The sequence below is a fragment of the Gopherus evgoodei genome, chromosome 23, assembly GCF_007399415.2.
Source record: "Gopherus evgoodei ecotype Sinaloan lineage chromosome 23, rGopEvg1_v1.p, whole genome shotgun sequence".
NCBI classification, from domain to species: domain Eukaryota; kingdom Metazoa; phylum Chordata; order Testudines; family Testudinidae; genus Gopherus; species Gopherus evgoodei.
In genome coordinates, this window is record NC_044344.1 from 1,901,363 (window position 1) to 1,927,198 (window position 25,836).

Sequence of the window (25,836 nt, forward strand, 5' to 3'; positions counted from 1 at the left end):
TCACCCTCCCTGCCCCGAGGTGCCCACTGCGCTGGGGGCTGCAGGGAGGGTGATTTAGTGGGTGGGTCACTGGACCAGGTCTCTGGGGATCTTGCTGCAGTTCTTGGCCCTGCCACAGAATCCCCATGTGACCTTGGGCAAGTCTCCTCTACCTTGTGCTTCAGTTCCCCGTCCGTGAAATGGGGATAATACACTCTGATCTCCCTGGGAGTGCTGGGGGGACAACACCCATTAGTGATGGTGAATGCTCTCCTGAGGTACGACGACGAGTGTCAGCTAAGTATCTAGATAGGTGGGAGCCAGCTCTGCTGCCTCTGTACCTGCAGGGGGTATTTCCAGTCCGGCCTTGCAGAAGGTTTCTGCTTCCTTTGCACCGTTGAGAGTAGGTCATCCAGAAAGAAAGCAGAAGGGGGAGTGGGGGTGGAAGGGGTTCTCAGGACATAGGGAAGCCCCAGGGGATTTCTCTTGCCTTTCAAAGGGAGTTGGAATAAAGAAATGCCCTGATGCCTGGGCCCGTCCCAGTACGGCTAAGGCCTCGTCTATACTGGAAAAGTGCAGTGGAAGCCCAGTCGTGCTTAGGTCAGCAGCTGGCCTTTGTGGGTGGGTTTCACACACTGAGGAACAGCAAACGGAGGCATTCTTGGCATGCACCGGTTTCATGACATCGATTTAAAAACTGATCTAGTGACATTGGTGCAAAGCCCGGCCTAACGTACGTACATATAAACCGCATTCCCCTGCGTTCTGACACAAGCCAAGTCACCACGGAGTTAAACAGATTGAAGTGCGTCTGCATTAGATGTTTGCACCGATTTGACTAGCTGAGTTTTAAATCGATTTCCTCAGACCGGTTCCAGTTTGCTAGCAGAGACAAGGCCCAGCAGAGTTCTCTAATCCCCCATGCACATAGTTTTAGATACAATTACAAAGTGTGGGCCAGATTCTGGCCATGTGAAAGCACTTGCAGGGGAGTCACACCCATTTATAGCTTGGGTAAATTTGCCCAGTAGCATGGAAACAGGCCTGGGTTAAGTCCCCTGCACCACAAGGGAGATAAGCCCATTAGACGGGTTCACTCATCCCCTCCAGGGGTTCCTCCCAAAATAGGGTTGGTCATTATCACCTTGTCTCTTTGTGTCATGTCCCCCTTTCCTCCCTGGGAAGCGCAGGTTTGGCGGCGGGTGTCTCATCACAGCCAGCCCCCTGCAGCGGGAAAGCCCTGCAGAGTTCGATGGCTTCCCTAACTTTAATGGGAGGAAGTGTTGCCTAGTGGTTTGAGCAGAGGACTGAGCCATGGGAGACCTGAGTCCTATTCCCAGCTCTGACACAGGCCTGCTGAGTGACCTTGGGCAAGTCACTGCATCCTGTTGTGCCTCCGTTTCCCCATCTGTAAAATGGTGGCAATGATGCTGCCGTCCTTTACAGAGCTTGGAGATCTACTGGTGAAAGAAGCTAATTATTTATTATTATGGAAGGGCAGCAAATTGTAAAGCCAGCCACTTTCCCTTTCCGCTGCACCCTCTCTGTTACACGGTGCCGTCAGAGGGCTCATTTCCACAGCCATGTTCCAAGGCACGGCCGTGGCTTGGGCATACCGCGTGCACGTGGTGCTGCAGGTGGATTTACCCCTCTCTGCTGCCCTCCACCCTGGTTCTTTCACTCCTCTCTTCCTCTCCACAGGATCAGTGCGGCTCCATGAGGCAGGCTGGCAGCTGCACCCTCCCTCTCTGTACAGTGGAGCTGTCACGTCTGTTCCTTTGTCTTTCCACTGCTCTTCATTTCACTCAGGTCCGCTCCAGCTGCCTCACTTCTTGGCTTGCACACTTAAGCTGCTTTATCAGCCCGTGCAGTTGTCTGTGTTCCTCAGGAGCTGAATGTAATCTTTGCTGCCTCGGTGCTGCAGAGCTCTGATGTGCTGGATGGGTTGCTTGGGGGGGCTTTTTTTTTTTAGCCTTTTCTTCCAAATCAATCAAACATCTTGTCGAGGGGAGGAAGGTCACGTTCATTCGTCCCCAGCAATAATGAATTGTACCCGACCAATCACTTGGGTTGGGGAGCTGATTAGAAGTTTAAAAGGAAATTCTCAGTCAAATCAGAGGCTGCAGAAGTTGGGTGGATCCCCAGCAGATAGAGGTGAGGTTCTCTGGTCTGGAACACGTGGGAGGCCACACTAGATTCAGCCTTACTGTCAATGACCAGCTCAGATTTGCTCTGCAGCCTTCTGTGAAGAGCTGACTGACCATTCGACCTCTCACTTGAATCTCTTTGCTGTAGCTCAGGGTTGTAATGCTCGTTGTGTGCAGAGGGCCAAATCCCAGTGTGTCATTCTGGGCCCCAGATGGGCTCCATGCTCCTCATCGTGGTGTCCAGGGTGTTGATAGGAGCCTTGCACAGAGAACAAGGGACAGAATATGGCCCTGAGGGAGTAATTAACCTGGCAGAAATCATGGCATTGTCCCATTCAGACTGTGTTGCCAACCCTGGTGGATTTATCGGGAATCTTGCAATATGTGGTGTTTTAGCTCCTGGAATCAGAGGATTATGGGAAAATCTTGGCTTGGAACTAGGACCCTAGGCTGTGCAAAATCCAGAAGGCAAAGAATCAGAACCTGGTGTCTATCGTCTTTTCGAATCTCATGATCTTTAGCCCAATCTCATGATTGTTGGGCGCTTGACACTGGGCGTCGTTCACCAAGGGCACCATGGTGGCTTTAGGCCACGGCTGTGCTGCCATTCATTTCTCCTGCTTTCCCATCCTCCTTTTTCCAGTTTCTCCTTCTTCCCTGTCTCTACATGTCTGCTCTGTTCTTCCTTCTGCATTTCCCTTCCTTCAGCAGCTCCTCCTGTGGGCTTTTTTCCTTCTCCATGTTGGCTGAAGTGATCAGCTGCAGGCTTTCAGTGAAAACTGCTCAGCAGGTCACCTCTCTCCAGCACCCAGACACCCAGCTCCCAATGGGATCCAAACCGCAAATAAATCCGTTTTTCTCTGTATAAAGCTTATACAGGATAACCTCATAAATCATCTGTGCTCTGTAACACTGGTAGAGAGAGATGCACAGCTGTTTGCTCCCCCAGGTATTAGTCACCTCCTCTGTGTTTACTAATAAACAAAAGTGATTTATTAAGTATAAAAAGAAGGATGTAAGTGGTTCCAAGTAATAACAGACAGAACAAAATAAGTTACCAAGCAAAATAAAGCAAAAACACGCTAGTCTAAGCCTAATATGTTAAGAAACTGATTACAAGTAAATCTCACCCTCAGAGATGGTCCAATAAGCTTCTTTCACAGACTAGACTCCTTCCTAGTCTGGGCCCAATCCTTTCCCCGGTAGAGTCCTTGTTAGTTCCAGCCGACATCTTGGGTGGTCAGCAGGGGCTTTCTCATGACTGGAAGCCCCTTTGTCCCGCTTCATCCCGTTTTATATCTTTGGCACAAGGCGGGAATCCTTCGTCCCTCTGGTTCCCCACTTCTCCTAAAGGGAAAAGCACCAGATTTAAGATGGATTCCAGTATCAGGTGACATGATCAAATGTCCTGTGAGACCCCAGCCTCCGTTCTTCCAGGGCTGGCGCACACGTACATAGGAAGGTTTGCAAGTAAACAGAACCATTTACAAGTCATTGATTCTGAAGCACCCTTAATGACTTCCACTTAATATGTTGTATCAGTAACACAAGTTTATATGTTATTCTCCTAACTCCAGACATAGAAATAAAACATGCATACAAATAGAATGAACACACTCAATATATTATAAGCTTTGTTATGATACCTTACAAGAGACCTTTGGCATGAAGCATATTCCAGTTACATCATATTCACACTCATAAGCCTATTTCCATAAAACACATGGAGTGCAACTTCACAATGGGAACTGGAGTCATACTGGTTTAATTCCCCATGTGGACACTCTTAGTCCCTTGTAAGGGCCTTTGTCTGGCTTAGTTTACGTGTCTTGGGAAGGGGGTTGAGCTAAACTGAGAAAAAGACAGTTGTTCTGGGATAAGAGTATCCCTCGTGGGGAGTGAAACCAGGGTAGCTACAGCAGTGTAACTGTTCCCTTCCCCTGTAGACCAGCCCTTCAAAGCCAGGCTAATCTCCTAAATTCTGCAAACAAAGCTCTGTTTATTTTAAAAAGCATCTGTCAAACTCTAACTGCTGCCTGTGTGCTCGAAAGCCAAGTGTCCCCTCTGCCGACCCATACCTGTGTCTCCTCCCCCTCCCGCAATATTTAGATCTCGCGCATGACAAGCACCTGCCCAAACAGATATTGTCAGTTGCAAAGGCAGGGAGACACCATAGTAATCTCCCTGCCGGTGTGGCTGGAGAACTGAGCCTCGGGCCAGCACCCGAGGTGGGTTAATGAGCGGCCGCATGGCTCCTGCTCCTTCAGAGCCTCGTTATGCTCTGCTTCTGCTAGCTGAGGCTCAGTAATCGTGCTAGCATGCTCGCTGCTTCCCTTCTCCAGACAGAGGAATAGGGCAGGAGTTTCCTGGATTTATCGAAAGCCACGATGTGCCTGTGCTGAGCCCAGCGTTTGGGCAGGGCCTTGTGGTGCCAGGGGACAAGGTAGTTGGTGGAGGGCAGGGGAAGCCCAGCGGCTCCCAAAACGAATAGCAGACTTTCTGTCTCAGCACCTAGGTAGCCCCTCATCCTCATAGGCTGGGGGAGCCTGACGGATCACCCCCCTGTTCGCCCTGTTCGCTAGAGCAGCCTCCCTGCTGTAAAGGCCACGCCTCTGACCCCCGGCTCTCACTGCATGGTGCCTTGCTCCACAGTTAGTCCCATAGTCAGCGAGAGGGACGGCAGCAGGACAGACCCCAACAGGATTTAGGGAGCATGAAATGCAACACACCAGAGCTACTGTGACAAAGGAAGATTGCTAAGAAAAGGCTTGTCCTTCGACACCTCCTGCAGATGGTCCCAGGGCAGAGAACAAGGCCAGTTGGGAGCTTTCCTGGCGCATTTTCTGAGGAGAGTTTGATGCACTCAACTCAGCGATCTGCTGCGATGTGGATAGTCCCTGGGAGCCTGCACCGCTCCGCCTCTTCCAGAGGAGCAGTGCAGCCCCCGGCCGCAAACCCTGCAGGAGGCTGGCTTAGAGCAGAGTCCCCGTTCGACTTGTCTGCGTCTTCGGACGGCCTCATCACCGAATAACTGGGAACATGCTGCCGTGTAACTCGCAGGGCAGGTTCCAGTGGCTAAGGCAGGATCAGCCTGTTAGCCCCAAATGCACTCGCACAACAAGTGCTCATGCTCCATCTCGCTCGTACACACTCACGCCCAGTGTCTTTCTGTCTCACTATCCCAAATGCTCACGTGCATCTCATGTGTGCGCACGCTTCTTGTCTCTCCAGCACCGTGGTCTCGTTTCTTTCACACATGGGCTGTCTGTCACTCACACGTGTACTCTCCTGCCCTTCCCGCCCCGTCTTGCCAAGGCCACGCCTGGAGTAAAATCACCTAGCTGTTTACACTGTAACGCTGATTCGATTTCTGCGCAGGATGGCAAAGCGCTGGGCGCCTTTGTTAAACTCCAACTCATTCCTGACCAAATTCCGTTACCTGATGGAGCTTCAGCGTATTTGCTACTGAGCCTCTGCTCCCTAGTGTCAGCCTGGTGGGTTTTCATCCACGGATCCTGCCATCGATTCTGAATTCTGACAGCCTCATTCCCCTCTCCCTAAAGAGGGGGGTTGGAGGGTCTAGGTCTTCCTAGCAAGCTCTAGCCGCCTAAATTGGCCCCCAGAATTGCCGTGCAAATTAATCTGCCCTGCTCTGTTACAGTATCTTAATTCATTTTGGAGTTAGTTTCCATAAATTGCTGAATTGTGGTTGCTTTTGGTGACAATGCTGCCTTGTCCCCAGCTGCTAAGGACACAAATGTTTGGGGCTATTATCTTCTGTGTACGTTTTTATCAGTGCCGTGCAGGCATGTGCCCACTGCTGTTCACTTCATTATTCAATGTTCACCGGGAGAAAGGAGACAGTGAATGGAAATTGCATGTTAGTGGCCTGTTGGGTTACAATTGGAGATGTGTCCTACCCATGAATGTTTTTTTCCGAACAGCAGGCAATTTATTGTGTGTTTCTGAAGTCAGACATTTTGCCTGAAAGCTTCTTTTGAAAGTGACTTGGCGCATTTAATCAGCAAAGGGTCCTTATCTCAGCCTTGCAATGCGGCGATGTTGAAGCAAAATGATACCTCAGCTTGGATCGATTTGTATGCAAAGCAGTTCAATTAAAGGCTGAAACCAGAGCTTCGCAACATGTTCCCCGCAAAATCTCACCTTGCTGGAGGTCTCTGGCCCTGGGGAGGCCAGATGATTTCAGGGCCCCGTGTTCTTCTGGCAGCAGACGCTGGTTGGCACCCGAAGATGTAACAGATCCTCCTTCTCCACATGTAGTCAGTCACCCTGAGTCCATCTCAGGCAGCTGGCTCTGCCCTTTGGCTCCGTTTGGGTCGGACTGGGCAGGGCTGAGTCTGCTGGTGTTACTTAGTCACTGATGTCTGTCATGGTAACACCTGAAGACTCCTGCCCCAAGGAGCTCAGGGTCGAAATCGACCAGCCAGACGAAAGGGTGGTTGGGAGGGGAAACAGCAACGCAGCGAGGGGAAGAGTCACAGACAGAGCTGTGAATAGAGCCCAGTGCCCTGCCCCAGACCACACTGTGTGTGTCCCGACCTCTCTTCCTCTCCGTGTCACAGAGCTCCATAGGAAATCCCACCCCCCTGCCTCCAGGGACTTGCTTTGGGTTTCAGGTTTATGCCACGGGCTCATCCAGAAGCCCAGAGCTCCATGGGGGTCCCTTGAAATCCACTAGCCTCTGGGCTGAGCCTCAGGCCACCAGCCCCCAGACAGGCTAGCCCGTCCCCTCCTGGGAACCTGGCCTGAGTGGGAGGAGTGGAGCAGAAGCTGAGGCCGGGCCGGGCCGGGCCAGGCCGGGTGATCATTAAGGCCAGCAATGGATCCAGCTGAGGGTTCATGGACTCTCCCTGAGCACAGACCCCACCCCCAGGGGTCAGAGGGAGCCCGCCCGGGTGGGGACTGGGCTGGGCTCATCTGGAGCGGGTTAGGTATCCCGAGGGACTGGCCGGAGCCTGAGGTTTGGAGCGAGGCTCGGTCTAAGCTGCACCGCCCCAGCAGACATGTCCTTTTCTCCTGAGCCCCCACTCGAGCAGCGCAGTGAATAAAGCCAGGCGCCCAGCCTGTTTAGCATATGCAGAGTGAGAGGTGACTTGATCAGTGTGTCAGGAGCTTCCACCAGCTACTACAGAGCTCCTGAGTCTAGCCGAGACAGGCAGACAGGACACAGGCTGGAAGCTGGAGCCTGACACATTCCAGTTAGGAATAAGGCAGCGGTTTGTAACCGGGGCGGGTGACTGACCACTGAACAAGCTCCCCAGGGCAGTGGTGGGTTCCCCGTCTCCGGGGGTCTGCAGCCCCAGCCTGGCGCCTCTCTGGACGATGCTTTAGCCAGACACAAGTTACTGGGCTCAATGCAGGGGGAACGGGGTGAAATGTAAGGGCCTGTGATGTGCAGGAGGCCAAAGCAGCTGATTGCAGTGGTCCCGCCTGGCCTTCAGCTCTATGTATCTATGCAAATGAAGCACAGGACTGAAGGAAGAGGGTCACCTTGTCACAGGGTGACTGGCCTCTTGAAGAGGGAGCAGGGTCCAGTGCAGATGGACATGCCCAGGTGCCTTCCCATAAGCCCTGCTGAGCAGCCCGCACTCCATCCCGGGTGTCCTCGTCAAGGAGCTGGTCCCCCTGCATCAGACCCGTTTTGGTGGGACCCCGGTGCACAGACCTGCAAACTGGGAACCAGGCTGCTCCCAGCCTACCCCACCGGCCTCACCGCATGCTAGGTGGAGATTTCTCCCGCAAGCTCTGCTGTCAGCCCTAGTCCTCATGGCTCGCTCGACGGGTGCCAGTCCACGGGCTGTGGCAGAGGGAAGCCTGGTTGGATTCATTCCTTTGAACCCCAAATGCTGGGGGGAATGTTCCTCCCCCATCCCATATCCACTCCCACCCCCCGACAACCTGCCCCTCTCTCCCGACCCGTCCCAGATGCTAGGCTGCACGTGATGCTGATCTGACAGGCCAGGGCCAATAGCAAACTCCTACAGAGCCTTAGCCTATGCCCAGGGGCTGCAGAGACTTCAAGTGGGGAATCCTCGGCCCAGCCACCCATTCCCTTTGGGGTCACGATGCCTCCGCTAGGTGGGGAAAGAGGGAGCTGGAGCCCTTGGTATGGCTGTGGAAGTGGGATGTGGCTGGCTCTGTAAACTCCTCCCAACACCTTCCTGGGTCCAGATCTGGGCATCGCACTTTAGGAAACATGCAGATAAGTTGGAGAGAGTCCAGAGAGGAGCAACAAAAATGATCCACGGTTTAGAAAACCCGACCTGGGAGGAAAGGTTAAAAACTGGGCATGTTTGGTCTTGGGCAAAGCAGACTGAGGGGGACCTCATCCCAGACTGCAGACATGCAAAGGGCTGGGGTTAAGAGCACGGGGCTCAGTTGTTCTCCAGGGCCGCTGGAGGTCGGACTGGAAGCAGTGGGCGTAACGAGCAGCAAGGGAGATTTTGGTTCGATGTTAGGAAAAACTTTGTAACTCTTAGGGGGTTAAGCTCTGGAACAGGCCTCTAAGGGAGGCTGCGTATCCCCACGCACCCACCCGGTCACAGGAGGTGTTTCAGAACAAGCTGGGCCAATCCCTGTCAGGTTCACTTGGTCCTGCCCCAGTGCAGGGGGCTGGACTCGATGCCTTCTCCAGGTGCCTTCCTGCCCCTCATTCCTCTGATCATGCCTGGGAAACAAAAACCGTGTGGGACCGGAAATCAGTGAACTAAAATGGGTGTGTCAGAAATTGGGCCTGATTGGTGGACAAAATACTGAGGGGAGGGTCTGTTCCACTCATCGCTCCCTCTGGGGGATCATCACAAGGAGACGGGGAATGGGGGACGGACTGAAAGGAGAGACGGGGAAGGAGTGAGAATTACCATCCTGGCTGCCTCCCCCATCTCCTGGGACTCCAGGCCACCCTCCTCCAAATCTGGAGAGAGACCCTGGCCAGGCCAGAGGAGGGACCCAGATGTGTTTGCTGCTTCCACCTCTGCTGGCTCCAGTTAAATCCGATACCACCTGGGTGGTGAGACTTTGTCTCAGCCACCTCCTCACTGTGGCCTTTTCCTTCCCTACTTCAATTCTACTCTTTCCTTCCTCTCCCTTTCCCTTCTGACTCGGGAGCGTCTGGCTTAGCTGGACAACACTGCTGCAAACCTGTGACCAGAGAGAAGCAGCTAAATGCAAGGCCTTAAACAGCCTGATGCTGGTACGAGTTTGCCAGGGCTTGGCGTGGCTGATCAGACTGGGCGCTGGGCCTGGGTCTCTTCAGAAGTGAGACTGCACCAAAGACAGAAGCTGCATTTTTTCTCGTTGCTGTTCGTTTCTCTCCCCTTTCCTGTGTGTTTCGTCTTTGCCACCAAGGAAACAGGATCCATCTTCAACAGCAGCAGCCAAAAGAGCTCAGCCCAGCTCCGCTGACCTCCTCACTTCCCCCCCACAGGACAGTTGGTGCCATCTGTACCGCCCAAAAGACACTCTCCAGCTTTCTTCTTCTTCTTTTCTGTACCTTTAATTCAAGGGTGCAAGGGGTGTGAATGGTGGGTTCACCCAGGTGCGCAGCGTCCGTGGGCTCTAAATACAAAACTCTGAATCTTGTTCAAAACGGTTCCGTGTTGGACAGTTTCAGGTTCATGTGACACCTTTGACTCTTGGGGCACCTTTAGTCCATCAAAGTTAATACCGCAGGAGGGGACTGGGAGGCAGGACTCCTGGGTTCTCCTCCTGACCCCCGATCTGTAGATGGGGGCTCACCTACCTCACAGAGATAAAAGGGCTCTAATTAGAAGTTTGCGAAGCACATTAGGCCCCTGAGCTACAGAAGAACAAGGGATACTTGGTCTCAGAACAGCCTTTGCTTTCCTGCATCCTCCTCCTCCCCAGCTGTGTCGGTCTGTCTGTGCCTTCTAGCGCTGCTGCAGGATTGCGTGTGCTCTGACTTGACCTCTTCCTCTTCCTGCCCCTAGAACCAGGCCGAGGCGCATTACAAAGGCCACAAACATGCCCGGAGACTCAAAGCCATAGAAGCTGTGAAGAACAAACAGAAAACGGCAGCGGCTGGCCGGGACTTCCCGGCCAGCCTGGACGTGAGCGGGGATCCCCACAGCACAGGTATGGCCGTAGCCACTCCCTGGCCCTGGAAACGGGGAACGGGGCTGCACCCCTGGCTCTCAGCCGTCAGCTTGTAGCAAACAGTTGCTCTGAGGGAGCAGGAGGGGGCAGACTCCGTGCCGTCCCCTGCAGTAATAATCTCCTGGGAGGAACGGCGGCATGATACTCTTCACGTAGCTCGATCAGGAGCTGTGCTGCTCTCCAGATACCAATGAACATCATGCTGGCATGGGTCAGAAACGACATCTGCCTGGCAACTGACAGTGCCACGAGCGAGTGGGAGGCCAGCAGGGTTGGGAACAGGCTGCAGGGCTCCTCATTGCTCGGTGACTGGTTTGCCCGGGTCATTAGCTGTTTGGTGACCCGTGTGTGGGGAGCCGGGACGGCAGTCAGCCCCTGGTCCACTGGTGTCTGTGTTCCGGCCTGCCCCTTGGGACTGGTCTGTGGGGCCATCGACGCTGCCACTGCGGGTGTGACTATGAGCCCGGGCAGCCCCATGTCCACTAGCCGTGACTCTAGTGTGCTAATGTACCAGGGTAGCCACCTGTGTACCAGCCTGTCCAAGGCTCTGGGTCCGTGTTTGGGCAGCCAGCTGACGCTGCAGCGGCTGCACTGCTGTTTTCAGTGCACTGGCTGGATCTAGCGTGTGTACATCTGTCCATGCTGGTAGTGACACCTCCAGCTGCAGCGTAGAATCGCCCAAACCCTCCCCACTCGCAGTGCTAATTATCAGCCGGCTGGTGGCCTGGCGAGAGACACCATGATCTCTGCTGCAGCAGGTAGGGGTGGGAACTTTATCCTTGCACCCCTCACACTGCCGGAGCCAGCTCCAGTCAATGTCCCCCACTAGCAGACTTGTCCCACACTTCCCTGTGGAAAAATTGGAAAGAGTCTAGCGGAGGGCAACAAAAATGATTAGGGGGCTGGAGCACATGACTTACAAGGAGAGGCTGAGGGAACTGGGATTGTTTAGTCTGCAGCAGAGAAGAATGAGGGGGGATTTGATAGCTGCTTTCAACTACCTGAAGGCGGATTCCAAAGAGGATGGATCTAGACTGTTCTCAGTGGTAGCAGATGACAGAACAAGGAGTAATGGTCTCAAGTTGCAGTGGGGGAGGTTTAGGTTGGATATTAGGAAAAACTTTTTCACTAGGAGGGTGGTGAAGTACTGGAATGGGTTACCTAGGGAGGTGGTGGAATCTCCTTCCTTAGAGGTTTTTAAGGCCTGGCTTGACAAAGCCCTGACTGGGATGATTTAGTTGGGGATTGGTCCTGCTTTGAGCAGGGGGTTGGACTAGACACCTCCTGAGGTCCCTTCCAACCCTGATATTCTATCCGATCTTAGCCGAAAGGTTGAGAATAAGTGATGCAAATGAGCCGACAAAGGGGAAGAGGCCCAGATCAGCCTTTACAAGGACGGGTCTGTCATGATAACTGACAACTCTACTGTTAATTACCTGGTCTTTCTCAGACATCATAAACAGCCTGATTAAGCCCTGAACCAGTGCCAGTTATTTCTGGTGGCCTCCTGTCTGGTCAGCCATTGATTGTTAGCAGCTAATCAGGCTAAAGAGAGTCGTGATTAGTAATGCAATAAACTCCAAGTCGTAAATGCCCCCCCTGCAGGGATGGCCAGAGCAAGAGGCGCTTTCGATCGCTTTCCTGTCCTTCAGTTGGAGCAGTAGAAACAGCCCTGCTGGGCTTCGTGTGCTGCGGCTCCCTGGTGCCTACATGGTAGCAGCCAGCTCAGGATCATGCCGCGTTGTGCTGGGTGCAGTACGGATGTGAAGGAAGAGACAGTGCGTGCCCCAGAGTCTGAGCGGGGAGAAGATGCAGCAGGAGGGGTGGAAGGCGGGAATGGGGAAGGTGACGGGAACACAAGGCAGCGGTTAACAAGAGCTAATCGTCAGGCACTGGCTCGGACCCCGGTGATGTGGATTCACTTCCTGGCTCCTATGTGATGCCGGGTGAGTTCCTGGCTCCTATGTGACGCCGGGTGAGTCTCTGGGCTGAGGCCCCATCTGTAAATGCTGCTGCCTTTGTCGCTACGTCAGTTTAGGCCCTGATTCCACAAAGAATCCCCACTCGGTGAAGCACTTAAATCCCGTTGGTGTCGACGCTGTTCTGAGTCTGGGGCCAAGACTGTATACTCTTCATGGCAGGGCCTGCCCCGCGCAGGGGGTCTGACCTGCACTTAACACAGTGTGGCCAGGTCTCAGCTGGGGCCTCCCCGTGCTACTGGCAAACAAATGACAAGAGGGAAGGTTCTAGGAGCACACGTTTGCCTCTGCAATTAGCTGTTCCCCAGCTAATCACCAGGAGAGAAATCCTGGACCCATTGGACCGGCTCAGGGAAGGGACCATCGTTTTGTCCTGTGTCTGTACAGCACCCAGCACAATGGGGTCCTGCTTTATGAGCAGAGCTTCCGTGCAGATACGAAGTAATGATTGAACTTTGTGACTTGCAAATGTTCGTTCCCAGGGCTCCTGCGTAGCCTGGACAGGGCAGCCGCTTGCTGTGTGCAGTATTGGAACTTTATTGGTCCCAGGACAGCGGCGAGATGAGCTGGGGGAGGTCAGGACTTCTGTTGGGGGGCAGCGACATAGGGAGCTGCAGAAGAGCTCTGTGTAAACGCAAAAGCTTCTCTCTCATCAACAGAAGTTGGTCCAAGAAAAGCTCTCACCTCCCTCACCTTGTCTCTCTAATAGTCACTTGGCAGGCAGGCAGGCGGCCTTTCTTCACGGCAGCTTTCAGCTGCACCCAGGAGAAATTAATTGTGATCTCCACAAGACACCGATTTCACTCATTTGCAAAGAAGCCGGCGAGGCCCCATTGTACCTTTCTGTTGCAGCACAAAGCAAAGGGAAGGGTCCCCTCCCTCCCTTTGTCCCCTTTGATCCGATTCCAAGGGGGCTTTTTGAACCAGAGATAGCTGCTGCTGCTGCTTGAACTCAGCATGCCAGATAACAGCTAAGTTGTCCCACTAGGGCTCTTACTTCCGTGTTGGAGGGAAGGGGCCAAGAGAACAAGTGTCTCTCCCTGGAGCCACGGAGGGATTGGAGCTAATCGCGGCTTTTATGCTGCGGCCGGTTCTGATGAGCCGCAGATACAAAGCGCTAATGGGAAAGGCCCCTGGGTAAATCAGGATCCGTGAGGCAGGACTGGAGCACACGGCTACGACGTCGTGGTGGGGCGGGGGCATTTCACGGCCTCGTCGCTCTGTGGAAGCCAGGAATGCTGTTCAAGAAAGGAGAACTTTCCCTTCTGCCTCTTTTGCCAGTTCAAGCCAACGACCTCCTGGGGCTGAAGGAGCCGGACCCTGAGTGTAGCAGTCTCATGCTGACGCCCACCTCGGAGGAGTCCTCAGCCGAGCTGTCCGGCAGCGTCCCAGCCCTGGTCTCCCCGCCTGTTTCGGAGCTGTCAGAGGGCCCTTCGGATGTTGCCAGCGTGGCCTCTTTGCCAGCACTGGGAGCTGAGACGCCAGCCACTGAATCAGGCAGCAGCATCGGTTCCGCCCCTGACAGAGACAAGGAAGGGAAGAAAAGCAAGCAGCACCTCTACTGCCCCACCTGCAAAGTGACGGTGAACTCGACATCCCAGCTGGAGGCTCATAACACGGGTAAGAGACTCAGCCGCTGGCCATGCCCTGGCCTGGCCTCCCATGTACCCCGTGCGAGTGAGCAGCACTGGGGAGGGAGGGCCCTATGGTCTTACTTTCCCATAGCTGGGGGGCAGCAGGGTCGATAGAATTAAGCACAGGGCTCTTGGGTTCTATTCCCAGCTGCATGAGGAAGTACAGTCCAGTGGTTAGACCAGGGGAGACGGAATCAGAACTCCTGGGTTTAATGATTAGAACAAGGGGGGCTGGAGCCAGGACTTCTAGGTTCTGTGCCTGCTCTGTGAGGGGAATGTGGTCTGGTGATTGGACCGGGGGGTTCTGAGAACCAGCACTCCTAGATTCTGCACTTGATTCTGCCACCGACAGGCAGTGTGACCTCAAGCAAGTCATTTACCTCTGTGCCTCAGCTGTAAACTGTACAAATAGAGCCATGCAAACCTTGCAGGGGAATTGTGAGGGGCAATTAATGTTGCTTTAATTAGAAGGGGTAAATTAAGGTGCTTTTCAGCTAGTGGTGTTGGTATATCTAGCTCATGCCTGCAGGGGTGGATTTTAGCAAGGTCGAACTCTCTCCTGTTGTTCATGTCACTTAATTAAAGACATTTTCAGATATGTTTAATCAAGTGATTGGAGGGTACTTGATACTCCAGAGTCGTTTTCCTTTCCGCTAATTTTCCAAAGTGACTTGGGCTCCGAAGTGTCTCAGCCACTTTCGAAAATAGAACTTTGGCTCCTAAGTCTAGGAAGGGCTTTTGAAAATCCCCCCTGATTTCCTCCCCCCGCCCCAAACCAGACATTTGCTCCCATTTTTGTTGTTGCAAATTATGCACATCAGAGTGAACGACTACTGGGGAGGGTTGTACATTCTCGGGGGCAGGGACAAGCCTTTTGTTCGGTGTGTGTCCCACCCCCAGTGCAGTGCAGTGCGGTGCTAGTCCATGCCTGGGCTCCGGGGGCTGCAGTGGTACAAACAGTAATCAGACATTGCCTGTGGACGAGGCGTGACTCCAGCATTAGCAAAAGCTGCTTGTGCTTCAAAAGGGACCAATTGTCACCCACCTGAGGCACAGGTCGGGGGCTGTGAGCAGTAATTAGTTAACGCCTGTAAAGCAATTTGGATGTGAAAAACAAGCCGTTATAATTTTCCTTTCTCCTCCAGCATGCAGGAGGCCGAGAGCTGTGGATAGACTCACACAGCATTACGCACGCAGCTTTCCAGCTGGCATATGAAAAATTAGCCTCTTTCTGAATGCAGAAGAGTGGCAACAGAGCTAGCTGTGCTATTAGTTCGGGGTCTGCCATCAGTGACCCTGTCTGAGCTCTGGAATTACTTGGGGGTGAAAAATAAAGCAGAATAAGATCAGATTTATTTGGGTAGCGAGTGAGTTTTGGTTTGGGTCCTTCAAAGCCTCACTCACCCGCAGCAATGGTGACACCTGGTGGCTTTTGAAAGCTCTGCAACTCCATGCACCTGAAATTTTTCTTCATGTGATGCTTAGAAACAACCACCCTGCAAAGGAAATAGAAAAAACAAAGAACTGCACCCAGGTTTAAAAGAGAGGGGCCACCAAATTCAGTGAAAGCTGGAAATTAAATCGCCCAGCCCAGCGAACCCCCTGAAACTCGGCCGGGCTGTTCCCGAGACAGACTGTGCCTTTGCAGCGCTCAGGAGCACGAAGGTCAGCTAAGGACAGTGGCTCACGCTTAGCTGCAGACATGTCCTTTTGCTTTTGTTAGCTCGGGATACAAATGTAGGAGCTGACTGGAGGACAAAGAACCAACAAAGAAACAAAATGTTCAGTGCTTTTTTTTACTGCTGCAGCACAGAAGCTGGGCACAGAGTCCGTGGAGTCTCGGGTTCCTAGTTGAAAGCTTAACCATAAGAAAGGGTGGGGAGTTGCTTTGCTGTCTATTTCATTTCAGTTGTTTGGGGAGGGTCTGTTGTACACCCACCAGAATGGTTTTCTGAAAGGGTTCACACTCTCTGAGGTTCCCCCCACTGCAGATGGCTGAACATGGTCTGTACAGGGGTTTGGGAAGGGGAAACCAGAAGCTGGTTCCCAGCTCTGCGCGGGGTATGCAGACTGCTTAGAGAAAGCAGGACTCCTGGGCTCTGTCCTCAATTCTGCCACTGACCTACTCTGTGACCTTGGGCATTGCTCATCCGCTAGGTACTGACAGCCACTTCTGTGTACCTGCCTAGACCACAGTTAATGCGACACACTCTGGGATGTGCCCAGGAAATGCCTGACAAGCCAGAGCTCTTTGCGGAGGGACGTTCTCTGGCAACGCACTGGACTGAGCAGAACGTTTAAAGCCTCCGAGACTTTGGAAACCACGTAGGGAAGGTCTTGAGAGCAAGCCAGTGAGCCGTTCGGTCGAGTCAGTTTTTGCAGCTTTAGCAATAAATAAAACCCGGTCGAGGGTTTCTGCACTGCCTCTCTGGAGCTATAGAAACATAGGGGAAGGGGAAAAAGCTGCCGGGTGAGATGTGGAATGTGCAGGATTTGCTGAGAAGTTATTCTGGAAGAGAAATCACTGCCTGCAGAAAGGCAGGTGGCCCAGGGGTGAGGATATTGGATAAGATTGTTCCCAGCTCTGACCTTGGACGAGGCCTGCTCTGTGCCTCAGTTTCCCCACCCATAAAATGGGGTAATGTTACTGCCCTTTTTGGTAAAGCGCTTTGAGCTCTGGGGGGGAAGGGCTACCGGTGTCAGTGTTGATGCTCCTGAGCATGGACTGCCTCCGGACCAGGCATGTCCAGACAGCACAGCCCGTTCTGGGGCCAGACTGTGCTTTCTGCATGCGCAGACCTCATCTCCTTGAAGGCAGGTCCCACTTGCTCAGTAGGTGGCAGCTGTACCGGGTCAGCCAAAGGGCCGTTTTCTCACAGAGCTGAGAAAAGACAGGGGTTGCCTGCCGCGAGCCGTGCTGCAGCTGGGAGTGACGGGCACACGCTGGGCCGAGCCAGTTGGAGCCGATGGAGCTAGCCTGAGTTGGGAATCACTCTGTGTAGATCTTACATTCCTCTGGGAGCATGGCTGAGCTTGGCTCCCTGCCCCCATGGGCTCTGACTTTATAGTTCCATCAGCTCCTGGCAAATCTCCTGCTGTTTTATGTAAAACCTGCAGCGTGCAGTGTCTGAAGGCCAGCGCAGCCCTTCTCCAAGGCAAGTCACTTCCTCCCAGCCCACATGCAGTGTGAGGGAGAGCTCAGACCGCAGGCTAGCGGATGTCACGCAGAGGACACTCAGCAGAGATCCAGTCTCTTTGGGGCCTGGAATCATCCCCTTCGAAGCCAGCTCCGTTTTCTCATATTACACGTGCCCAAGATCAAAGCAGGCTCAGCGCTTCTGTCCGGAACCTGAGCTGCAGGAGGATGCGAGAGCTTTGGCTAATGGCTCAGAGCTTGAGCCCAGGCAGCAATGCTGAGTTAGCCAGCGCTGTGACCGCCGGACAGCCTGGGGGAGTGAGAGATCCCCACAATGACCTCTGCTCAGAGCGACTCTGACACCACATGCTGGGCCCAGGAGGCAGAGAGATGCCCTTGTGCAGGGAGGAGAGCCCAAGAGACAATTTCCTCTGGCTCCTAGATCATCATTAGCGCCAGATCTTCCAGCAATTCCAGTTCAGACTCTTATGCTGTCCGGGGTTATAAACTGGCCCTCGAAGTTTTACTCCGAGCTTAGCCATGGAATGTCACGTGGGAGGTTCAGAGCTAGGTGCGATTCTGGGCTTTGGCTGCTGTTTTACTAGTTCGCTCTGAAGCTCTCCTCTTGGGCGATGTCTAATGGGTGGATTTCTCGTTAAGGGGAAAACATCCGAGCTCTGGGAACAGGGATCGTTTGTGCTTTCCCTGGCGGCCGCCAGCTAAGTGGCAGGAGACACTGGGCTCAGAGTCAGGAAACCCAACTCCTATCCTGGCTCAGACACCGACCCATTATGTGACCTTGCATCATACACCCCTTCCCTGCTCTGTGCCTCGGTTTCCCCTCCCAGCCCATGCCTGTCATGATTATTTAGACTATAAACTCTTCAAGCCAAGGGCCGTGTCTCACTAAGTGTATTGGGGCCCCAGTGGCGTCCGGGGCCGGTACCTGCTGCTAGAACGCAAGTCGTATTGACAGACACTGCCAGCTGCCTGCCGGAAAGTGACTAGAAACAGGAAACTGAATCTGAACAATGAGCAGAACAGAAATAACAGCTTCGAAACAGGTGGAAAACCCCTGCGACTGGTGAAATTAACCATAGGAGATGGCGCTAATGTAACGCCAGAGCGCGAGTCCTACCGGAACGCTCCGGGAGGCCGTTCTGGGGGAGCCAGAACAGTGGAGTATGGCACATCTGGTAGTTGTAATACCCTGGCAAAGAGTCTGCCGTCACCCTCTAGAATTGGGTCCATAGAAGAGTACAGCCTGCCACTCCTGCCGGCGAGGGGAGTGCGTCCTTTAGCTCAGGTAGTGCGTCTGTGCTTCCCCAGTCCTTAAAGGGTGGGGAGAGTCGTGACATGAGTAACACCACAAACGGCAATATTTCCAAATGCGTCTTGTGCCTCCTTCAGAGCAACGGATGCTCACCCCAGAGCTTGCGTTTTTCAGCAGTGTCTTAACCCGAACGCAGGCCACGTGGTCCCTTTGCTGAGAGTCTATTGTTTTCCCTCTGCTGTCCAGGGGCGAAGCACAAGTCTATGCTGGAGGGTCAGACCACCCCGATGCGGCGGGGCCGGGGCAAGGTCATCCCCAGGGCAGGGCACAAGTCCAAAAGAATTGGCAACAAGGGCAGCATCAACATCCGGAACAAGGCGTTCCATTGCCAAGTGTGTGAGATCTACGTCAACTCAGAGACCCAGCTCAAACAGGTGATGCCTCCAGCTCTCCCACTGTGTGGGGGGGCCTTTCTGCTCAGCGGGCAGGGGCATGGGGCAGTCTCAGCACCCAAGCACGTCAGGTTTTCATGTATGCCAGGGGGTGGGGAGAATCCTGCCCCACAGTCCCCCAAAGCATCCTTAGGGGTTGCTTGGCAGGATGATCTATGCAATCCCAGATCCCCAGAAAACCCCTGCTGCAGATGGCACCTTGCAAAGTGCAGCTCTGTGGTGCAATGGGGGCGGGTTACAAATCCCTTTGCCTGGGCCCAATTGCTTCTCCCCTCCAGGGAAGAGAACAATACTTGTGGTTTTCATGAGGTTTGCAGAGCCAGCTGACCTGGCGTGGAGGGGCAGGATGGCTGGGGATTAGCAGCTGGATAGATGCCTGGATCAGACAATGGACTGAAATGGATGCCTGGCACAGCTCCAGATAAGTCAGTTTATGTCTATTCAGTAGCACCTTGTTTGGGAAAAAGCTGCAGGGTGAGTAAAGCAGGGCCCAAGGTATTGAGAAAAGTCATCCTGGGAGCAGGGTTCTTTTGTGTAACAGGAACGCCCCATGCTAACAGCGTCTTGCCTCTAGTGCCTGGACCATGCACAGAGCTTTCCAGTAGTTGCATGTATATTTGCTACTGGCTGCAAGCTAAGGGACTTGGTTGTGTAGTTCAACCAGTAGTCACTGATGCTCTTCGCTCCAGAGGTCTTGAGTTCGGTTCCTGCTGATGAGCAAACAAGGACCATCATTGTATATGCATGCAAATCCTAGAGACTGAAGCAAAGGCTGCGTTTCGTAATTACCGAGAGGGAGCTGAATTCCCAGGCAGAGAGCATGGCTTTGCAGGGTCACTTCGCATGCAGTGGGTTTGTTTACTGTCAACGTGTTATACCTGCATGTGACTCTGCGTTTTCCATCTGCAGCATGTGGGCAGCAGGAGACACAGAGACAGGCTTGCTGGGAAGCCACCCAAGCCAAAATACAGCCCATACAACAAGCTCCAGAAGAACGCTGTCCTCGCAGTGAGTATTCTAAAGGTATCTGTCTCCCAGAAGCCCTCCAGCCACGGTGCCTGTCTGAAATGTTGCTCACGCTGTTTGTCTGCTCATGGGATTTTATTGTGAGGCCCACAATATGTGGTGGTTTCTGTTTTCAAAGCCCCAGCTCCAGGAGTCCTGTGATTTTGTCAGAATCTCAGCTTTCATTGAACAAAACAGTGAGTTTCTAACCCTCATGACTGTGAAGAGAAGCTTGGAAGGGAGACCCTTACAGTCTCTGACACCGCAAAGGAAAGGAGAAGAACTCGGTGGTTTTTATTTTTAAAAGAGGATGATTTTTACCTGAATCCCGTGGGTTCTAGGGGGGCTGACTCATGATTTTTAAAGCTTGGGGTTGGCAATGTTTTTGTTCAGCTCATGCCAACTTCCAGGGTTGATGCGTAGAGACGCAAGTCTGCTCTGCAGCGCAGCAGCGGCTAGTCCTGTCCCAACAACAGAGCGGTAACAATTGGCAATGCTGGGCCTCGTTTTCTGCTCCCTGTCCCAGGAGGGGAAATGGAGCTGACCTGATCCTGAGGCACGTCAGGGGAGGGTTTCAGTTCAGGGCTCCCCATGATCATTTCCCGCTGTGGGACTTGAACAGAGGCTGCCTTGGGATTTCTGCGTGGGGCTTCTGGTGTCTGGGAATGTGCTGGCGTTTGCTCCGTGGAAAGGTTGGATGGGTCTGAGCCTGGTGGGGATGCTTTGATGGTCATTTCTCAGGTAGGTTCAGCCCCAGACTCTCTGGGCTCATTGGCTCTGTGCTCTGATGCTGTATACAGAAAAGGGTTCCGCTAACACGGCCCAGACTTACTAATATTTTTGTACAGAGCCATTCTCGAGCCCTCTCCTTCCCCTCCTCCCCCAAGCTGATTCGCTGCTTTAAGACCAGTCCTGGCCTGTCTGCCCTGGGAGCTGCCACCAGATCAGTGCTTGAAAAATGGCTTTCAAAGGGTTGCTTTGGTGGGCAGATGGGGCCTGAGTGAGGAGAGGAGCCATTCCAAGTGTGTGCCGACCCCCGGCTGGAAACAGAGACTGGGACACTTGAATTCTGGCTCACCAAGTGTCACTGAGGTCCTTGAAGAATTCTCAGCATCTACCTAAGGTGCCAAGCGTGCTACGTAGTTTCTTTGTCTCCCGGATCAGCAGTATCCTGTCTGTGCAGGGAGACGAGATGAAAATGCTTTCGGAGGTATCCTGCGGCCAGATGTCGAGTCCTTCCAAGGACAAACCTGATACTGGCAGCTCCTTGACCCGATGGATTCCGAGCTCAGTGTTAAAGGAAATAGCTACCTAGACTGATAGGGCTTTAAGGCCAGAGGGAACAGTTAGGCTTGTGTAATAGTCTGACCTCCTGTATAGCCCAGGCCGAGCCCCACCCAAGGATCCTTGCCGTGAACTGCAAAGGGAAGCTAGAGTAGATCTGTGAGAGAGGCCTCTGGCTAGCAACTGTCAACCTCCCTGCACGTGTGCGAGCGTGTGGCTCTCTGAACTGTGTAGGAAACGTAGGATGGAGGCTCAGGTTGAGTCCCCAGTGTCACCACTGTGGATGGATTCTGGGTTGGGGTTAGTGGTCTGCATTCATCTGGCCCAAAGACCAAGTCAGGATCCATTGAAAGCCAGAAGATTCAAAACTGAGACCTGGTAATATGCCGCCCTCCGACATACAATGAATGACTGGCCTGTGGAACTCATGTCCACATGATCTCATTGAGGTCAGGAGCCTATATTGGATTCCTCTGAAGCTGCAGGTTCCGGACTAGAAGGCTCCTTGGTCCGATCCCCTGGGGCAATTCCTATGAGATAGAAACTGGGTGACTCTATTGATCCCAGTGTCTGCACTCAAACGCCAGTTACCAGACTAACCCTGAGTCCAGGGCTGGCTGCTCCACTTCCCCGCAGAGCCGGCAGTGCCAGGATCTCTCCCCTCCTGCAGCCTCGTGGTTCATGTGCTTTGTCTCTCTCTCTCTCTCTCTCTCCCCCTACAGTCCAAGCTGGCTTTGCAGAAGCACCTCACCAAAACCTTGGCTACCCGCTTCCTCCCAAGCCCCCTGACCACGGCAGCCATGTGCGCCCTGCCTGGCCCACTCACCCTCAGACCAGCCACCGCCACTGCCCTCTTCCAGGCCCCACTCCTTGGACCAGCGCTCTTCCGAACCCCACCCGGCCACATACGCACCACGCCCGGCCCCATCGTCTTCGCCCCCTACTAGAGCTTGCGCCCTCCAAGGCTCCATCTCTCCCGGACGCGGTGAAGAGCCGGCCAGCTGTGCGGCAAGGACAAGGCTCTGTTCCCATTGAAGGCAAATGATATGTTGTAACCATTGACCGAGGTTCTTTCCCTCCCAGCCGGTTCCCACTGGGCTTGGAGATTCCCTAGCTGACTGCTCTGCCCAGCCTGGCTCTACCCCCCGTTACCCACCCCCAGTGCCCAAGTCGGTTCTGCCGCTCACTCACGCAGTAGCTCTCTGAAAACACAGCTCCATGTCTGCTTTGATTGGATTCAGTTAAAGGGACAGTGCTGGGATCCCCCAGGCCCATTGATGCCCGTGGCCAGCGAGTCCCCTTTTTGGCTAGTGAGTTTTTCATTCATCCCCTTCCCAGTGATTAATTTAAACCAAACCAGGGAAGGGGCTTGGCTGACTCTCTGGAAAGGGAGGGCCTTTTTCTCAGGCTTGCTGGTTCAGAGCCAGCCCAGGTTCGTGACGACCCCCAGATCGTAGGTCCAGCTGGAAGAGTCCGTGGTGGATCTCAGGCCAGTTTCCAGTGGGAAAAACCTCCCCAGCACAAAATCCAGCCCCCGGTTTCCCACCCGTAGCAGGGAGGATGCAGCCTAAGCCCTGCATGGGACGTGAGGCCCGTGAGCAGAGAGCAGCGTAGTGGATGATTGCCCTGCCTACTGCCTGACCCACCGTGGGTCTGAGGCTGCAGGGAGCATGTTACTCTCCAGCTCCTTTAGCCTGGGCCGTGTCAGCAGCAGGAAATCCAGAGGAGAAACCGGCAAACAGGGGCAGCGTCTTCCCATAGAACAAACAACGAACCCCGAGGCTCCTTGCCAGCAGAGACCTCTTTCCTGCTCACTTCAGAAAGCACATTATCGTGCAGTGGAGGACCAGGCAGATTGGATCGGAGTGTTGTCTAGAGCTGTGGTTTTCAACCTTTCTTCATTTGTGGGCCCCTTTGGAAATCGGATCTAGTCTGAAGATGCTCAGGGGTCCGTGGACCACAGGTTGAAAACCAGGGGTCTGGTGGTTAGACAACAGGACTCCTGGTTTCTCCTCCCAGACCTGGGACAGAGTGTGAGCCTGTGGCTGGAGAATAGGACGTAGGAAGTCAGGACACCTGGGTTCCATTCCCAGTTCAGCTAAGGCCTGGAGTTGACTGGTTAGAGAACAGTCCTTCTCCTTGGCATCTGTTCCCAACTCTGCCATTCACTCCCTTGCGCCACGGTGATTCACCTCTTAGTGCCTCAGTTTCACCCCATTAAGCAGGGGATAGCTCTGATCCTACCTCGCAGGGAGGCTGAGTGAAGGTTCACAAAGCACTTTGTCCTTGCGTAGCACCTTTCCTTGGAGAGCTGCAAAGCATTCCTCCTGTTAACAGGCCAGCAGACAAAATCCAGTCACCTGGCCCCATTGAAACTTGGCGCTTCCAAGGAAACTGGGAGGATTCCCTGTTAGTTCAGCCCGACAGCCCAGAATAAAAGAGCAGGTTCGTTTAACAAGCACGTGGCGTTGTCTCTCCCATGCTGAGTGCAGCTTGCAGACTGGGGCTCCAGGGCCCGCGCTAGGCGTTATGGGGCGATGGTTTTGTTTTTCACTGTGTTAAAAGACCGTGCGATGACCTGGTCTGAACAGTTACCGAGGCGCTGCGGGGCCCCTGCGCACATTGTAAATAGAAATATGCAGGAAGGTTGCGACCAACATGGACCTTGTGCTGGAGTGACAACCTGTCCCGATCTATGCAAATCCGAATGGAGTAGCCCCGTCGGCGTGGTAACCTGGCTGCGTCCTGCGGTGGTGCCTGCTCTGTCTGCACAGCGAGGAATGTTGTTCCGAGCAGAAACTGAACCACGCACCTCGGTGCATTGTGCACACGCTTCCGAGAGCCCCCTGGAGCTCTCCGCTGCTCCCCATGGCACAGGCTCTGAGCCCCCGGCGGAGGCTGCCCTCCAATCTGGGCAGCTAGCAATCCCCACGCACAAGCCCATCTGGCAGATGTCGTAACTTGACCCAGGAGGATCCTGCCGCCCCAACCCCTGGAGGCTGAGCACGGTTTCCGAACGCCGTGGGGCTGTGAGAGTGTCACTTCCCCAGAGCTCAGGGGCTGTCCCTGGGTGCTGTGGGCAATAGGGGTCTGTGCGTGACATGTCCCCGACAGGCCGGGTACAGCTCTCGGCTCAAGCTGGAGCATTGTGCTGTTAGTGCTGGAGGGCCCCAGGGCAAGCCCTGATGGTGCTGTCCCACACCCCTTCCCCCTTTGCGTGGTCGCCAGTGGGGTCTGAGCTGGGGCCAGCGCTGAGCTGGCAGTAGTAGTGGGTTGTTATCCCCTAGAGCACAGCCCCCTCTAATGGGCTGGCCTAAGGCTCGGACAGCGCGTTGCGGGGGCTCTCAGCACGGGGCCCTCCCCCCGTGGGAGTGCGTGGAGCTGGTGCAGGATAGACTGGCCTGCCTGGAGGTAAACCAAAGAATCCAGCCTGGGCCTGAGCACCGGGGGATCCAGCTCCTGGGCTGGGGCAGGGGCAGGGGCAGGGCCAGGGGCAGCACTTTGAGGCCCGTTTTCCCGGGCACCTGAAGGTGAAACCTTGGGGGTTCTTTTTGGCCCAAGATTTGGGTTTAAATGTGTCCTACGGAGCTTTGCAATAACCCCAGCGTCAGGCAGCTGCAGGGGACCGGCTCCACCCCTTACGGCCTCAGGGTGGGCGAATCCTCTGCCTGGAACGAAGTGGGGGGGGATAGGCCCCCCCCACGCCCCAGCTCACAGGAGTTTCTTGCAGAAGTCCCATCGGGGGGGCAGGGGCTTGTAGTGGGAGCTGCCACTGGGCAAACCGTCCCCTCACAAAGCTTTAGGTGGGGCAAGGGAGAGATCCGGACACCTCTGTGCAATGCCAGTCATCCCCTAATGCCAGCAACCCCCAGGCAGCCTGGAGCTTACCCCAGCGCCAGCTCCAGCCCTGCAGCAGCCTCTCCTCCATCTGCCTCCCTCTCCCCCCACACGCCGCTCCAGCTCGTTCTCCCCCCAGGGGCTTGTGCCCTGGTAGTTTTAGGAATTCAGGAAGCCCAAAGCTTTAGCCATGCTCCCCCCCTTCCCCCAAGAGACTCTGGTCGCACTGCAGGTGGAGCTGGGTCACAAAGCCCCCCAGAACCAGAGTCAAACCTACCCTCAGCCCAGCGGTGAGGTCACGATAGACTAGAACACTTGACACTTGAAAGCCATTCCTTCCCGTCACGACCAGCCGGCCCCGGCCTGCACCAGGGCACCCTGCTGTCTTCTTCGCCGCCGGCCCCCCTGCGCTAGCCAAAGCAGTTACCGCCTCTGACTTCGCATACGCTGTGCTAGGCTGTAGCGCTGCCATGTGCCCCCCCCGTAAATACCCTCGGCGTGATGTGAACAAGGGTTGATTTTGACAACTAAAAAGCAAACAAAATAATCAGCCTCTAGGGACTTGGCCAGTAACCCCCACCCCCAGCCCCGTACTGTTCAGTGTATATTTTTTGATGTACTATAACTGTTGGGGTGGGGGAAGGAAAATATTTTGATAATCGAATCTCATTGCTTTCTTGTGTTACTCAGTAAATAAAAGGAACCTGTATAAATGTGCCTGGACTTTCGCGCCCTCTTTCTTCGGGCCCACGAAGCGGGAGCCCCAGGAAGCAGAGGTGGAAATAGGAATTGCTAAAGGACCGTTCACCTTGTAGCCAGCAGCTGGGGAAAACCGGCCACACGGTGGGCTGGCTCAGGACGGCTCAGGCTCTTCCTGTAGTTTTCCATGGAAGGCCGGACCAGTAACACAATGTGATTGGTAATGGGGTGCAGGAGCTACTCAGCCCGCAGGCGGCCGGAGCTAGGCCCAGGGC

General features: G+C 54.2%; 1 protein-coding gene across 4 annotated transcripts in view; it reads left to right on the plus strand.

Annotated features, from left to right (window-relative positions):
• The window catches only part of ZNF385C (zinc finger protein 385C), a 153,612-nt gene extending 127,811 nt beyond the window's left edge, over positions 1-25,801 (plus strand). For 3 of the 4 annotated variants that reach the window (XM_030541398.1, XM_030541400.1, XM_030541401.1), the window contains 5 exons: positions 10,097-10,241; positions 13,523-13,861; positions 18,531-18,718; positions 19,646-19,759; positions 21,748-25,801. In XM_030541398.1, the coding sequence (XP_030397258.1) occupies positions 10,097-10,241; positions 13,523-13,861; positions 18,531-18,718; positions 19,646-19,759; positions 21,748-21,972 (1,011 nt within the window). In that variant the 3' untranslated portion in view covers positions 21,973-25,801. The remainder of the gene's footprint in view (positions 1-10,096; positions 10,242-13,522; positions 13,862-18,530; positions 18,719-19,645; positions 19,760-21,747) is intronic. The other variant, XM_030541399.1, reaches the window with a different exon arrangement.
• The last annotated feature ends 35 nt before the right edge of the window (positions 25,802-25,836 follow it).